Source organism: Equus quagga, chromosome 4 (assembly GCF_021613505.1).
Source record: "Equus quagga isolate Etosha38 chromosome 4, UCLA_HA_Equagga_1.0, whole genome shotgun sequence".
Lineage (NCBI taxonomy): Eukaryota > Metazoa > Chordata > Mammalia > Perissodactyla > Equidae > Equus > Equus quagga.
The window spans coordinates 48,684,769-48,701,296 of NC_060270.1; the positions used below are offsets into that span (position 1 = coordinate 48,684,769).

The window sequence follows — 16,528 nt, forward strand, 5'->3', positions numbered from 1 at the left end:
CCCTTTGGTGACTTTATTGGTTCCTGTCACCTCCAGGGAAAATGATATTGAGAGCCAGACTGTTGGCCTGTACCTGTCCCCCTAGAACTGAAAAAGTGAAATTATGGCAATGACATTTCAGGGTTGGAATTAACAACATGAGACATATATGTCATTGCCCCCATCACCACTAAATAGGAAGAATGCACATGGCAGCTTGGGGTAGCATCCCAGGAAAAGAATCAGCAGTCAAGGAATCCTGCAGAGAAACTTCTGAGTGTTTGATGTGAATATGTCCCTGTTATGACTTTCCACTTCATCTTCTTCACTGTCTCTTTTACATAATTCTTTTTTCTGTGGCCTGTGACTTCGCCACATATGTTCTGTCAGCCTCTTTGCAGTCTCTTTTTTTGGGGTGTTTATACCTGTATTTACACCTATCTGTATTTCCTTTAGTAGTTATAGTCTTTATTTTTTTCTTTTCTTTTTTTCAGTGAGGGGGAGACTCACTTTTTCTTTTTCTCACTGGACTTGATCCTATGAAAGAATCTCTCCTTTTCTCCTATTGCTTCCCCAATTCAAACAGACATATTCATACAATCACACTCACATACATCTCTTGTTTCCTCCCCCAAATAAAAACAAGGTGCTGTTGCTCCGGTTTGCTGTAACTCTGATAGAGTACGATGCTAACTTTTCCAACTTCACTCCTCATTCACCTCCATTTCTTTGGCTCAGCTAGTATTGGTCATCATGCCACACTCACTCCCTAGAGAGAAAATGCCATTTTGGGCCACAGATTACTGTCCTGTCCAGCAGAAGAGAGACAAGGCTAGCTAGTGTGCAGGGAATGTCATCCATTGATTGATGATCATTACATACAAGCAATTCTGAGAGGCAAATCCAATTATCATAGTTGAAAATCCATACTTGTTATTTTACTGTTGATTACCCAGTTATTGACAACCATAAATATGCTAAAATATGACATTTTGAAACAATTGCATTAAATTGCTTTTTTAACCACGAATAAAATTGTTCTAGAGGCAAAATCACTAATCCAGAACATGTCTGCAAAATCTGCTGGTACTTTCAGTTTTTGTCTTGACTCAGCATTGGTTAATTCTTCTAACAGATGTTTTGAATTCCCTTTAAGCACCGAGCATACAACTATCAGGATAAGGGTGGATTACGAATTTAAAAGATTGATAAAACTTTCACTGTGTGTTAGATGCCATCCTGAGGGTTTTGAGGCATTCAGGGAGTGCATAGATGAATTCTGCCTTCCAAAAGTTTATATTCTAATGGGAGAGAGACAAAATTATGCTTGGAGGACTTCAGAGTAATATTATTTGGAAGAATAACCAAAGACAGCCTGGGAAGAGATGTTAGATCACATTTGGTTTTTAACCCTCCTGTCATATTTTACAAGGCTGTTAATGGTGTTTACCCTCCTACCTTTAAAGACAAATCTTTTGTGATCTCTCCCCCAATACCGAAACACCCACCTTTCTAAAATTGCCTGAATAGACCAAGCCGTGCTTCCTCTCTTCAGGCTGGCACTCTCCTGTCCCTTTAGAAATTACCTACCCACAGCCCGGCCTGCACAGGTAGAGCCCGTCCCCTCCTCTGTGCTGCCACGGTATCGCGTATGTTCCTGCAGTTTCATGTGGTGCCTTGAATCCGGATATTTATTCGTGTTATCTTCCCCTCTGGCCTGTGAGATCCTGAGGGTGAGGATTGTGTCTCCTTCATCTCTACTCTTAACACCTTGCATGGTGTCTGGAATAGAGTTGGTCTGCAGTGACTCTGATGTACATTTAATTGCACTGAACTGAAATTGCAAGTCTTGGCTTCAAAGATTTTATAACCTCATCCAGAGGAAAGACGTGTATGCAAATAAGTGCCACTGAGATAGAAAGGAACATGCAGTAATATAATCCCAGTCAGGTGTGAGTTGAAGTGAAGGTTGAGTTTGATGGGAATGTAGGGTATATGGGGGTGGGGGGCACTGGACTAGTGAAACCGGACCAAGAAGTGTGCACTTTATCATGTAGCCGTTGGGGAACTGTTGAAGGTCTCTTGACTTGAGGCATGCCATGATCGGTGCTGTGTTTGAAAGAAATCATTTCAGCAACATGATTTGGAAAGAGAGCAGACTAGAGACTGGTTAAGCAATTCAGAGGATCTATTACTATAATCCAGGTGAGAAATAATAAGTGGGCTATCGTTAAATGCTTACAGTGGAGGCAAAAGTTGACATGGTTCTTAAGAATTGCTAAATTTTAGGTAGATTGAAATGATCATACATTAAAGAACATTTTAAATGTTTAGTTATTTTATACTCAGAGAAAAAGCAGGATACAAGTATATGTGTCTGTGTTTATTCCAGTTTGGTAAATATATGCAATTTTTGTCAACATAAAGTATATACAATCTGTTCTGCTGCAGCCTGATAGTTTTATGCCTAAGAAACTTCACACTATTAACAAATCCGTTATAAAACAATTAGGAATAAGGTATTTCAGAGTTAGAGTGCTTCTTATATACATTCTTATCACCGTTATTTTCTCTTGTTAAGATAAGCCTTTACATTTTGTGCTATATATTTCAATCAAAAAATTAAAATATATTGTGACACAGTTCACTACCATGAAGTGTATACGAAAGAGCTTCTCAGATGTGGAGCCCAGCCATTCAGAGAAGCAAACAACTGGTATATGAACCACTTTTTCTACATACAGTGCTGGTTTCATATTTATAGTATAAGGGATAACCTATACAAGTACACATATCTAATACAGTATTCCCTAACCAACCAATTGCACTATTTCCCAATGCCTCATGCATAAAAAAATAATAAGGGAGGGAAATAGAGCAAAATTATGATAGTGATTACCTCTGGATTATGCAACTATGGGGATTTTTATTTTATATATATCCCTGATTTTATGATGAATATGTACTACTTTTATAATTGGGAAAAAATAAAAGCTTTATAGAATGGGAGGAAGGGAAGGAAGGCACGTAAGTTGATTTGCATCATATCAAGCAAATTGAAGAGGCATCCTTTTGCATCAGTATCTTCCCTCAAGTGCCAGCACACGCTTCAGGACAGTGTGTGTGAGGCAGTCTTGATCATTAGGACCATCTACTGCTACCATAGTCAATGAATTATGTACACTCTCACAAAATGCAGTCTGGAGATTGAAAGCCACGTATCTTTGTGGTCCCTCCTCTTTATTCTCACTAGCCATGGTTCTGACCCCGTTGCCTGCCCAGGTTATTGTAGTGGTGCCCTCACTGCCCTCCCATCCATTGTTCAGGCTCTGGTCTTATTACTGATGTCGAAGTGTGGCTTTGGTCATGCTGTATTCCTAGGGTACAATCCTTTTCATACCAGGGGCCCGTAAATGCCCCAACATATGCTCCACCCAAAGTAACCTCCTCCTCAGTCCTTACAAATGCCTTTCATCTTCCCAGTGTTGTACCTTTTCTTGGAATGACCTCTCCCTCTGTCCCGCATTCTCACTTACATCCTGCCTTGTATTTGACTATTTGTGTTATGTTTTTATGCTCTTCTGGATGCTAACCTCTTTAGTTTAGTGCTTTTTATCCACTACCCAGTGCTAAACTAAGGGCCTTTCATATAGCAGATGTTCAATAAATGTGTATTGAATTGAATTAAATCAGTACCTGCGGGAACACTCTGACAAATCCAATTAGAGGAAATTGTTGTTCTGAACCTGTGGTCTAATTACAGCAAATTTCCTATAGTTTTCCTTCTAATCAATGGAGGTGTTTTGGTTTTTGCAGTCTTTATACGAATTTGAACAACTCATTTTTCCTACCCAGACCCTACATTGGAAAAATAATTTTTAGAACAAAGGATTACTTTTTTTTTTTTTTCTTTTTCTCCCCAAATCTCTCCAGTACACAGTTGCATGTTTTAGTTGTGGGTACTTCTAGTTGTGGCATGTGGGACGTCACCTCAACATGGCCTGATGAGTGGTGCCATGTCCACGCCCAGGATCTGAACCAGCAAAACCCTGGGCCGCTGAAGCAGAGCGCTTGAACTTAACCACTCGGCCACGGGGCTGGCCCCAAAGGATTACTTTAACTATAAAATGTTATTGTTGTTTTAGCCTTAGTTCTTTTTAATCATTGCCTTTTTTCATTCTTTTATTATTAATAAACTCACAATCTAGATCCTGCCAATCCTACCTCCTAAACATTCCTCAAATATCTTCTATCCTTTCTGTGACTGCTCAGTTACGTCTTCTTCCTTGTTACCTGAGCAAACATCTTCTTGCAGATCACCCCATCTCCAGTCAAGTCCCCTTCATGTCCCTTCTTCACAGCTGCCAAAGTGAGCTCTCTAAAACACAAATCTGACTGTGTCAGTCCTCTGCTTTCCACCTTCAGTAGCTCCCCATTAACCACAGGATAAACTTGAAGTTCCTTACAGTGGCTTACTGTAGCTCTCCATTATCTGGTCCTTGCCTATTTCTCTAGCCTTATTTTTTCACCAAAGCCTGCCTTCCATTTCTAACTCTAACAACATACATCTTCTAGAAGTTTCCTATACACATCATGCTACCCAAACCCTCTGGTGACTTTAGTCTATCTTCTCTACCTGAAAGGTTCTTTTACATTCTCTGCCTCCCCCTGGGTAACTCATCCTTTAAACTGCAGTTCAGCCACCCCCAACCCCATCCCAGCCCGACGGGTGGTCTAGGTGTCTTCACTCTGCTTTCATATTACCCTCTGCACATCTCTACCAATACACTCAATATACAGTCCTACAATGATCAGATCTTATTAACATTGGCATCTTCAGTGCCAAGCACTCTGCCTGGCATGCAGGTAGCATTCAGTTAATGTTTAATAAATCAGTGAAGGTCTTGGCCAAAGGCTTTGTTTTATGACTCTAGTAAAGATCTCATTCAACCTTATTGTCAAAATATAGCTCTTCTATGAACTGATGAGCAGTCAGCTATGAGGATAACTAATAGCATGTTTAAAGTGTCCTGAAGAACTAATGTTGAGTTTTGTTTTTCTTGAATTTAAAAATAACTTTGGCATTAGGTTAACTATTCTATACAGCTTGTGTCAAACAATTTTCTTATCATTAGGTTGTTATTGTAAAATAACAAAAAAATCTATTCAGTTATGTCAGAACTTTATAGTACAAAGAGTGAACCTTGATGAATGCAAATTACATACAGCGGGCGTACACACTGCTTGTCAAGCCATGCTGTGGCAAACGTCCCACATATAAAAAAAACATAGAGGAAGATGGGCACAGATGTTAGCTCAGGGCCAATCTTCCTCAAAAAAAAAAAGATTAGATATATTAAGTTAGAATTATTCTGAACAATGGGTGATGGTTATAATGGTTGTAGACAAAAGCATGCCGAAAGGTTATGTAGAGTGAAGCAGAATCCTGCAGACCAGTAGCGTTTAAGAAGAGCTCATGAAAAAAACAGAGAGAGAGAGAACAGAAGGGTAAAAGGAAAACCAGGGGAAAGTTGTCTTTCAAAAGCCAGGGGAGTAGAGAAGGATGGAGTGGAGTGATCAGCAATAGCAGACACAGGCAGGAGGCCAAATGCTGTAAGTGTCAAAGAGTAATCATTGAATTTGAGAGCTAAGAAATTGACATAAAGTTTCCTTGAGGTGCTTGCAGTCAAGTATAGGAAGCAATGGTTTGAAGAGTGAACCGTAGTCTGTTGAGGAATAAATGGGAGGAAATGGGTACCTTTGCAAGAAAAACTTTGATTAAGAAAAGGACTAAATTTAAGTGTGAGTGGAAAATGCAGGTTAGGGTCAAGGGAGTCATTTTAATGAAATAGGAAATAGGACAGACCTTATCATGTTTATTGATGGGGAGAAGTAGCCAGTACAGAGGGAGAGATTGTGAAAACATGGGAAGAAGGAGAAGAAATAACTTCCAATTAGCATTGTTCCTCTGCTCTTCAAAAATTGTCAAAAATTAGAAATACTGTATCTCTAAACTAATTGTCTTTTCCCCATCACTTTATGTACCTTATTAGTCTCTCAACCTGCGTTAGATTATAATCCTCTGGAAGTTGAGGGTGATGTCTTATTTTTTAAATATTTTTTGTAGCATCTAGCACAACGCATATCACATAGTAAACTTTTAATACGTGTGTGAATGAATGAACGAAAGAACCAAAGGACTTCTAAGGGGTTGATAAAGATTGACATGGCAGAGCTCTGAGCTTGGAGCCATAAAAGAAATGTACAGGGACAGAGGAGTTAAAGGACAACCAGGAAAAGATGGTCTCACAAAAGCGTGAGAGTAAGGACAGAGGGGAGTGATCGGCAGCAACAGACAAAGCAGAAAGTCCTCTTCCGTGATTTAAAACTGTTCTGCAGTCCCTGAAGCACATTAAAAAGAAATGTGTAGAGAAGTGATTTGGAACATGCAGAAATTTGTGGGAATTTTCCATCATCAAAAGTCATTATCTTATATCAGACTACATGGTAACAGAAAAATTAACGGTGTAGGCAATTAATACATGGTCCACAGAATGAGTAAATATGTACAGAAGATTCATAATACTGCAGACCAGTCCTACACAATAGAACAACCCTAAACTATCTAAGAGGAATTGCTCATCATTTTAAAAGAAAACTAAGGAAGAAAAACAGATTGTTACCTTTTATTCAATCTATAAAGAATATTACTAGTAGAAATAACATTTTTTTAAAAAACCCACCAAACAGCCCAGACTGCTCACCATGAAAATTTATGATAGATGAAGCAGTTCTGGCTCATAAAATTGAAAGCATAAAAATTGACCCAAGAAAAAATAATCTCAGTAAAAATATTCAACAAGAGATAAAACTCTTGGTAGCTAACACTGTGCATTGTCAAACTGGTTATTGAGTAAAGATTGACAGATGAATCCAATCTTCTTAATAAAATTTACACCTTCAGAACTGATCTGGACAAATTGCACTTGATAGATGTTGTGACCACAGAAGCCTTTGAAAGATAATTGAACCAAAAAATTGATTGGCATATCGAGTCTTTGCTATAAAATTTATATAGAAAAGAATTGTAAAAAGGTGTGATAATTTTGGTAAAATAATAATGAAAATGCAAAAATTGGGGAAGAGTTTATCTAAGATATGTGGAAAATTAATCAAGGAATTGTCTTACTGGAATTAACTCTAGAAAATACTTTCTTAATGAAAATTTATTCATGTTGACATATTTCTGATTCAAATGTTTGGATAAAATCAGAAGATCGTCAGGGTCAAAAAATAAGTGGAGCCAAAATATCTTTGATCTTTGAACTCCCAGGGACTCGCTAATGGTACAAGACAACTCGATTGTACAGTGTCAGCCTGGTGGTGGCCACCGTCAGTCTAACCTGACCGTGGCAAAGTGGGCCTGTGTGATGAAGAAGAAAAGTGAGTACCTTCTTAGAAGGCTTTGGCTCTTGAAAAATGCTTAATTTATTAATTTGTTTTACACCATCTTCTGTCCCAAATAAGAATTTAAGGCAGCTAAAAAACAACATGAGATAAAATAAAATTTCAAATAAATGAGTGAAGAAATCATAGTTTTGAGAACTATTCTGATTTACCAGTCTAGCAATATGCCAGAAATTCATTGCAGCAATTTCTTTTTCGATGTCTCTGGAACACTATTCATAGCTGTTTCTGGGAATGATATATTGAAAATGCATCTTCAGAATTTCTTCCCAAACACATCAGTTCTAACCATATTTAGATTCATTCAGTTCACTGTTCCAGTTTAGTAATTTCGAAGTAAGCGTCTTGCTATACATTTTTTCTGTCTGGACTCATCTTTTTGCCTGTTTTGGATAAAAATCCTTGACACGTTTTCTCTGTCTCAGAGATATCACAACTATGGAGTGTTTCTTGCTTTTTGAACTAAATGTTTCATCAAGTCCTTGGACTTTGATAAGATCTGAGAAACCAGAGATATTTTTTAAATACATAAGAAACAATTAAAAGAACAAAATGGTAAAAGATGGGGTTAATACAGCTAATGAGAGAAACAAGCCTTGATAGCTTTCCTATTTTTAAAAAATCCACTTTAAAAGAGAACTGCTGAAGTAGGATAATGATAAGTACAGTTGTCCTTGGTATCTGTGGAGGATTGGTTCCAGGGATGCCTTGCAGATTCCAAAATCTGAGGCTGCTCAAGTCCTTTATATGAAATGGCATAGTACTATGAATATAGCCGGCCCTCCATATCCATGGGTTTCACATTCGCAGATATGAATGGTATAAAATCCATTTATCAAATGATTATTGTTTGTACTTCTATTCTGAGCCAAGCTCTACGCTGGGTACTAGGTAGACGGTGATGAGCAAAGAGACAAGGACTACCCTCACAAGCATGTTTTTTTTTTTTAAAGATTTTATTTTTTTCCTTTTTCTCCCCAAAGCCCCCAAGTACATAGTTGTATATTCTTCGTTGTGGGTCCTTCTAGTTGTGGCATGTGGGACGCTGCCTCAGCGTGGTTTTGATGAGCAGTGCCATGTCCGCGCCCAGGATTCGAACTGACGAAACACTGGGCCGCCTGCAGCGGAGCGCACGAACTTAACCACTCCGCCATGGGGCCAGCCCCCTCACAAGCATATGTTTTAATGAGAGAGAAGGAGGAAATTAAAAGAGAACCAAAGGATAAAGAATTACAAATTGTGGTGAGAAGTATTAGGAGAAAGAGTGAAGAGAAAGAAGAGGGGCTGGTGGGATAAGACGTAGATAGGTGGTAAGAGAAAGCTTCTGAGGGAAAGTCACACTTGAGATGAAATCAGATAAATGAGAGGGAACGAGCCGGGAGCCAGGATGGGAGAGAGCTTTCTAGGCAGAGGGAACAACCTACGCAAAAAGGTAGGTCAGGGTGCCTGCTGGTCAAAGAAGGGGTAGGGATGGCTCGGAGATCATGTAGTGCCTGGTCTACATGAACTTCAGCGTTTTTTCCATAGAGAGCAGGAAGCTCGCTCACTCTGGCTGCTGGATGGAGAACAGGTTGAGAGCGGAACATAATATGGAATGTACTTAAGGCCATTGAACAGTACACTTAAAAATGGTTGAAATGGTAAATTTTACCTTGTGTATATTTTACCACAATAAAAAAAACTAATATGGACAGGAAACAGGTATTCCCTAAACATACATTGCCGTGAATATTGTTCTTTCCCATCTCAGACCAACAGGAGCTCCAGGGAGCGCGGAGCAGTACAATGTGGGAATGGTCGGCTCGCACGGGCTAGAGCCCTCTCATGCAGACACTTTCAGCAGCAGTATTTCAAGAGAAGGAACCTTGATGATAAGAGAGGTAAGTTGGTGTACAAACTGTCCAGAGGAAGTGTATTTCTTAAGTGGTTTTTATATTAGAGCTTTCACGGAGAATGCTTATAGCATGTATTTTAAGCATGGGGAATGGTGAGGCGGGGACTGTACTTCTAAATGGTTGAGTGATTTTAATTGTCAGCCACCTTCTTTCCTGTATCCTTCTAAGCTTTTGCAGTGTGGCTTAATTACATTAGTCCAAATTCTTCAGTAGGAGCTATACAAATAGGAATATAGAATTGGAGCCTGAGGATATAAAACTGGCAAGTCCAGATGTTTCATACCACAGGAAAACAGAAATGAGTGGTCTCCCTGAACAGCATCATTGGGCTTCTTATGCCTCCTTCCCCATGGTGTTATCCTTATGGATTTTATGTTGAAAATGCTCAGTAGTTCCAAGAAATGGTGATGTCATCTTGTCTAGTTAAATGAACATTAAAAAGACTATTAAGCAATACTGGTGAAAGAACAAAGAAATATGCAGAACTACTTAAAAATGCACCTTAGCACTTTGAGTGATTTTATTTTTTTAAACTCCAGGAGCATCATTTCTTTTGGGAGGGGTGCCCACATGTTCCCTTTCGCCCATCCCTCAAATGCACTTCCCCATCTGGGCTAACCAGAAGGGCCTTGAGAAATTAGGATCTGTCTTCTCTTCTTTTTCACTTCATCATCACCATGCAAGTTTGACAGCAGGTCTCTGCTTAGAAGGAAAGTAATGGCCGATGACATTGGGCAAAGTTACTTATGTCTCCCTGCATCTGTTTTATCATCTATGAAATTTCATAAATCATAGTATCTAGATGATTGGGAATATTAAATGAGTTAATACATGTAAGCATTCAATAAATGTTAACTGTTTTATTCTATTTCACTCTCTCCAGAGAGTTGAGTTCTTTGATTTGTTAGCATTCCCCACTCTTCCCTCTGCAACATGTACATAGATCATCTGTCACTCTCCTTCCTCATCCAGGATATTGGGAAGCCCTAATAGCAGGTTCTGCTGTCCAGAAAGGTAGAGGGCATCTCACTTAGTAAAAAAGGAACTGTAGTTTTGAGATGAATAAGGCCTTTGAAGTAATCATTGGCAGTAGGGCTATAACAGGAAGAGTAGTTCACAAAGCAACTTGCTAGAATTTCATTTTATGGCTTTACCGAATCTTTCAAGTAGGCTTTAAAGAGTCCTTTCATGTAAGCCTGAAATGAAAAATGGGCTTGGCTGCTGAAGTTGACATTGTGTAGTGCTGGTATATAAATCTCCCAGTGTGGTGAATGGATCATTTCAGTGGAAGCGTGGAGGGCTTCTATCACTATAGCTTGCCACATGGGAAAACATGAGGGAAAATATTCTGGAGTGAGTTACTTTCTGACTCCAAATGAAAGGACTCCCATTTCTAACGTGGTTTAAAATTTGCTTGAGTCTTTATGACAAAGTCAATACCTTGAAGCAGATATTTGAAGCCACGTTTTTAGTTCAGTTGTCCGCCACATCTGAATGGCTCCAGATTATTTAAAGCACTCCGAAATTCTCTGTGCACAGCCAATCACTTTGAAAATAGCATTCATCGGTGTCTTATATAAATTTGATCTGTCGAGGGCCCCACAATCTTTTTGTCCTCTCAATTTCCAAATTCCACCTTTCCCAAATGCGGGCTTTAAAAATAATAAATTCTGAGTTGAAATCCATTAAAAGTATGCGTATTAAAAAGATAAATGCAAATTAAAGTTTGTCCCTGACAAAATAATAAGAAAAAAAATAAAAACTCATTATAATAGAACTTAGTTTATAGGGTGCTATTAGTTGAGTTCCCCAGGATTGAATATCAAGGAGAACTGACTCAACTTGTCATTCTCCTGGGCATGGACTGGATGGTTCTGTAGGAACATACGGGCTGTACTACCCATGGTCTTGTCAGATGCACAAGTGCCCCTGTGGGTCTACCTTTTCCTATCCTACAGCCCCACAGGACCTTTCTTTACTCTAGTTATAGAACACTCCACACCGGCTGTCATCTGCCACATTGCCTGTGGGGGCCCATCTGCCAGAAGAGTTAATCTCCCCTCCTCATCTTTGCCCATTCTTCACCCAGCAGATCCCTATAGACCGGCTCAGCCTTCCCTTTCTCCCTGAAGGCTCTCCTGGGACTCCATGGGCCTCTGACCATATCACCTTCTTACTGACCAGCTGGTATCTCTCCAGTGTCTGTCCACCCCACTGACCAGAACACTAGCTTGTCATCATGAAAGCTCTTTTGGTTACAAGTCATAAGAAAAAGAACCCACTTAAAACAGCTTAAGAAAAAAAATAATAAGTGAAGTAGGTATCAGAGATAGGGGAATAAAGATTCAGAGGCATTTCATGGAAGGAATCCACAGGCAGAGAGTGAGTTAGGCCCGCTATGCAAGGCTGGAACCAGAAACTAAAAAGGTGTCAGGAGCTCAGGCAACTTCTCATGTGCGTATCTGGCTCTCTTGCTACCTGGCCTCCTTATCCTCATCTCTGTTTCCTCTACATTTCTCCTTGTTCTTCTCTCTCCACGAACCAGCTTTCTCTCCCTCTGCATGCACGTGCTGTCATCTCCCTCTGTCCCCCACTGCAAGATAGTCACCACATCCCAGCTCAGCTGCTCAGCGGAGACTGACCTGGTATCTCTCAGGCCTAATGGTAAATTCCAATGGGAATGTGGTCCTGTTTGGCTCAGGTGTCCACTCTGATCCAATCAGCTGTGGCCAAGAGCGAGCAGAGCCACCTCGTACAGCAGCACCAAGTACCTGGGCTCTGCCAGCAGGCAGCCTTAGTTCAAAGCCTGATTTCATCACTTACAACCTGTGTCACTCAGGGCAAGTTAATTAAATTCTTTACACTGAAGTTTTTCCATCTGTAAATGGGGATAATGGAAACTAACCCATGGTGTTATTGTGAGGATATAAATATAAAGTGTTTAGCACAGTACCTGGCATATGTTGGTACTCGGAACATCTTAGTGCCCACCTTCATGGGAATGGTGAGGGCATAAAAGAGATCATAGAGATTGTTGGGGCTCTGTTATTGAAGTTCTAGAGGGCAAGACCGTTGTGCATTTATCTTTGTGTTCCCGACAGAGTGCTTGGCACAGAGAAGGTATTTAAGTCTAAACAGGTACTGGTTGATTGAACAAAAGGGTGATGACTCAGAAGTGGGAAGATTCAGGGGTCATTGCTGGCTTCCTTCAAGCTCCCCACTCTCTGGGCCGTTTCCCCTTGTTAGCCTCTTCAGGTCTTTGATAACCAATGTGTCTACATCTGTTTTTGGCTTAAGGCAGAATGCTGCTAACACAAGAGCGACCGCAAAACTCTAAAGAGACAGTGTCTGATTTATGCTACTGGGAAGTTGGGGAAAAATGTTAAAAAGCTTTTCAGTATTTGAACAGAAGTTAGAAGGAAGGAGAAACTGCCCAGTACACATAAAGTTGGGGACAATAAGATAAATTAGGACTGAACCCTCGAGATGTCATTTAGAAGATGAAATATTCCAATGAGTACTGTGGCAAGATGAATCCAGAAAATACCCGTTTCCAGGACAGTTCGTAAGCCAGGAGCATGTTGCTAAGAAACAGAGAGCACTAAGGCTTTCCAGTTATGTTTCAAGCTTCCTGGTACCAACAATTATATGCACCCCTTCAGGAACTTGGGGTCTGTTTCATCTCCCCCTACAAAAATGCCTCCTTTCACTTCTAGCCAGAGGTAGGTGTAGACTTGTAACTGCAAGACCAAGACAGGCTCTGGAAGGAAGAAGCCAGGCCATGAGAAACAGCACGAGCCCGCGCCCATGGCAGCCACCCCAAAGAAGGCAGAACGTGCATCTGCTTGCTCCTAATTCCTCCATGTTCAGCAGATGCTTCACACTTAGTAGGCACTCAGAAATGCTGGGTAAATGAATTAAAGAAAGAAAAGGCAAAGAAGGGGATCATTACTTAATCAGATCTGCTCTAAGAAACCTCAGTGAGCCAGTCTTACAAATGTTCAATCAGAAAGTACAACACTAGCCAGGCCGACGATGTGGGCACTGGCTTTTAGGGAGCAGGGTTGTCTTTTAAATCTGTATTTCTTCCTCAGGAGATTTGGGAGGAGGCTTTTCTCTCCAGAGCAGTGATTTCCAACTTGTTCGGTCATGCAACCCAATCAGTAAAAATTTTAGAGCATGCCACGTAATACATTATATTTATTTATTTACAAATCATGCATTTGTCTTACTACAGGAGAATATACATTATAAAATATCTTTAAAGGACATTTAAAAGGATGCCATAAACAATATTTCAGATGCTTTGCTAGTCATAATGGCCTCTTTTTTATATTGACTGCTATCACAAGGCACCATAGTTGCTTATTGAGAGATACAATGTTAGTGATAGTGGATGTAAATTCATATTTTCAAATAACCTTTAGATCATTTCAGTGTTTTTTTTCTAACTCCTGCCAGATATGATGAATCATTGTTTTGACCTCATGACTGACAAAGAGGCCCACTAGTTGGATAGGTATCATCTCTACACTGTGCGTGGATTATCAGTATTATCTCAACCTACTGCTTCTTTTCAGCAATATTTTAGGTCATGTTTCTGTTGTGTGGATTTGTGTCGTTGTAACCTGTATGTAAGAAAACCATATTTGCAATATGATCTGCAAATCTAGTTAACTGGTGTGACAGGCACACGCACACACAAACACTGCAGAAGAGGAACTTGCAAGAATGGGCCCCACTTGGCCCCTCCACCTCTGGCATTCCTGTCTCCCCACAGAGAACCCCCACATCCTGTGTGACCTCTGACTGCCCCTTGTACAGAAGCATAGGCCTCAGGGTCAATTCATATACTAAATATTAGCAAAGCTTAACTTGTTTCTTATTTTCTTGGGTAAAATAGAAATTTGAATATTATCTTCCCATACTCTAGTGAGCCAATAGAGACCCACTGCACCTGTGTTCTGTGAGGGGTGATGCTGCTCTGTGGCCTTTGCCCTCCTTTTCTAATGCTGCCCATGTGTTGTGCCCCTCAGACATCTGGAGAGAAGAAACGATCTGGCCATACTGACAGCAATGGCTTTGCTGGCCACATCAACCTCCCGGACCTGGTGCAGCAGAGCCATTCCCCAGCTGGGACCCCAACTGAGGGCCTGGGGCGCGTCTCCACCCATCCCCAGGAAATGGACTCTGGGACTGAAGTAGGTTGTGGGCAACTGTCACGACAGCTCTGTTCTCGTTGCAGGGGTTTCTGAAACCCTCCTTTCTTCAAGAATGCGGCTTTGTCAAGCCCCTGAAATGTGTTTGGTTGATTTCTACTATATAGTACTTATGCATATCCTCAAATGGAGGAAATTATAGAAGCACAGCAGTAAAAAGTTCTCAAATGTCATCTGGACCAATACCTGTTTTCACAGATGTACCGAGGCTCAGAGAGGTTAAGTGCCTTGCCCAGGGCACACAGCTGGTTTTGACAGAGCTAGGACCAGAACTGGGACCTCCTATCTCCCAGGCCTGTGATAGAAGCTTCAGCCTATAGAAATTCCAATGCCAATAGTTGAGGTTCATAATTATATTAATTTAGTCAAACTAAGTTCGACTTAAATGAAATGAGGTTGAAATGATTTTTTTATGAAAAATAAAAATCAGTAAATAGATAGGATCTCAAAGTATTCATCTTCCTAAACTCCAAATTACATGAGAAAGAGTGAAATGGGATATTGTCTTTCCTATATAGAAACAGTCTGGGCAAAAGCCTGAATAAACACAGTCTATTAGGCACTGCTTGTAGATGTCATTGACTGAGCTTGACCAATTGGATGAGTTCACAGTTATTGGTCATGTTTCATGAATAGTCCTGTGAATCACACATAGGCCCTAAATGTGTTTATAAAGCATAGGCACTGTTGTTTCTGATGTCCGCACACTAAGTTTTTATGATGCACACTTTGGATTCTAAAGTTACAGAGCAAATGAGCTTGGCTTGCCCCAAGGAAAAGAACCGTGGTATATCGGAAAGTGTAACATCCTATTGTAGCTCCATGCAGTGTGGGCAGGCTTTTTCCTGCCTGAATACCTCTGTTGGTACCAAAGAGGACCATGTGGGGTTGGACCCCGGTTCCAATTCTACTGCTGTCCCAACCTCTAAGTGGGAATGCTAGTATCTGTCCTACTTCCTTCAGACTTATTTTAAAGATGAAAGGAGACACTGTATGTGAAAGAGCTCTATTAAGGAGGGGGCATCCTACCTTGTAGAGAATGGAGTGCTTTTGACTTTTTTATAAGGTAGAGGGCAAATTAAATCAGATCGGATCTTTGTGATTTTCTCCTTGTTTAGGGGTCTTGGGATGTTGATTTTATTTTTAAAAAAACAAGTAAAAATAAACTAAAAATTAAAAACTTAATTAAAAACACGTATCCAGAAAATAGAGGTGCTTCTTAAGTTGAATGGTCTGTTTGTGATGTTAAACGGTCTTGAGTACAGTGGAAGGAATGGAGATGAAAGACAAAATGGGGAGATGGTTATTGCAGCTCCTTTGGCAAAACACAAATACGAACTATTGTGACACGAAGCCCTGATATTTCAGTTTACTATTCCCTTGTCTAGTTCTGACTTCCTGTCTTCATGGTGCTGTCCAAGCCCTTGAGATTTACTTTTTTAAGTAAGCCTTCAAAGTGCATTGCTTTCAAACCTAGTATCTTCATGAAGTCCCCAAATAAGGCATGCAAAAATAAGTATCCTTTTAAGGAGACTGTCATGGGAAGGAAAAATCTTCAGTCCCTCAATGAAATTATCCCTGAATTAAAGATTCTAAGGCTTCTCGAGCCAACATAATCCACCCCTGTCGCCAAGCCAGCATGGAGGGCCCAAAGGCCTCAGAGAGAGCTTTTGGTTGGCCTTGTGTTCAGGATGAAGTGCTGCCGCATAGACTGCTTACTTAGTTTATTGCTAATTGTGTCAGCCTTTCTTAAGCCCGTTTGGTCAATATGAGATTGCTTTTACTTTAAGAGAGAGAGAAGCTGTCACCACAGTCACCTTACCAGACATTAAAGTGCCACATACAGTCCAAAATATAATTTGCTCACTGCAAATCTTGCAGCCTGATAATTAATAAAACCCTGCAAAGACAAAATGGCTAGCGAGTAACCAATACCAAGAGAAGCTGCAGGGAGGCACACACTTTGAC

The 16,528-nt window shown here is 40.3% G+C and overlaps 1 protein-coding gene across 14 annotated transcripts in view; it reads left to right on the forward strand.

Moving 5' to 3' along the window:
* TNIK (TRAF2 and NCK interacting kinase) overlaps window positions 1-16,528 on the forward strand; it is a 382,525-nt gene that overhangs the window by 345,419 nt on the left and 20,578 nt on the right. For all 14 annotated transcript variants that reach the window (XM_046658783.1, XM_046658791.1, XM_046658784.1 and 11 more), the window contains 2 exons: window positions 9,197-9,326; window positions 14,378-14,542. In XM_046658783.1, coding sequence (XP_046514739.1) covers window positions 9,197-9,326; window positions 14,378-14,542 — 295 coding nt within the window. The remainder of the gene's footprint in view (window positions 1-9,196; window positions 9,327-14,377; window positions 14,543-16,528) is intronic.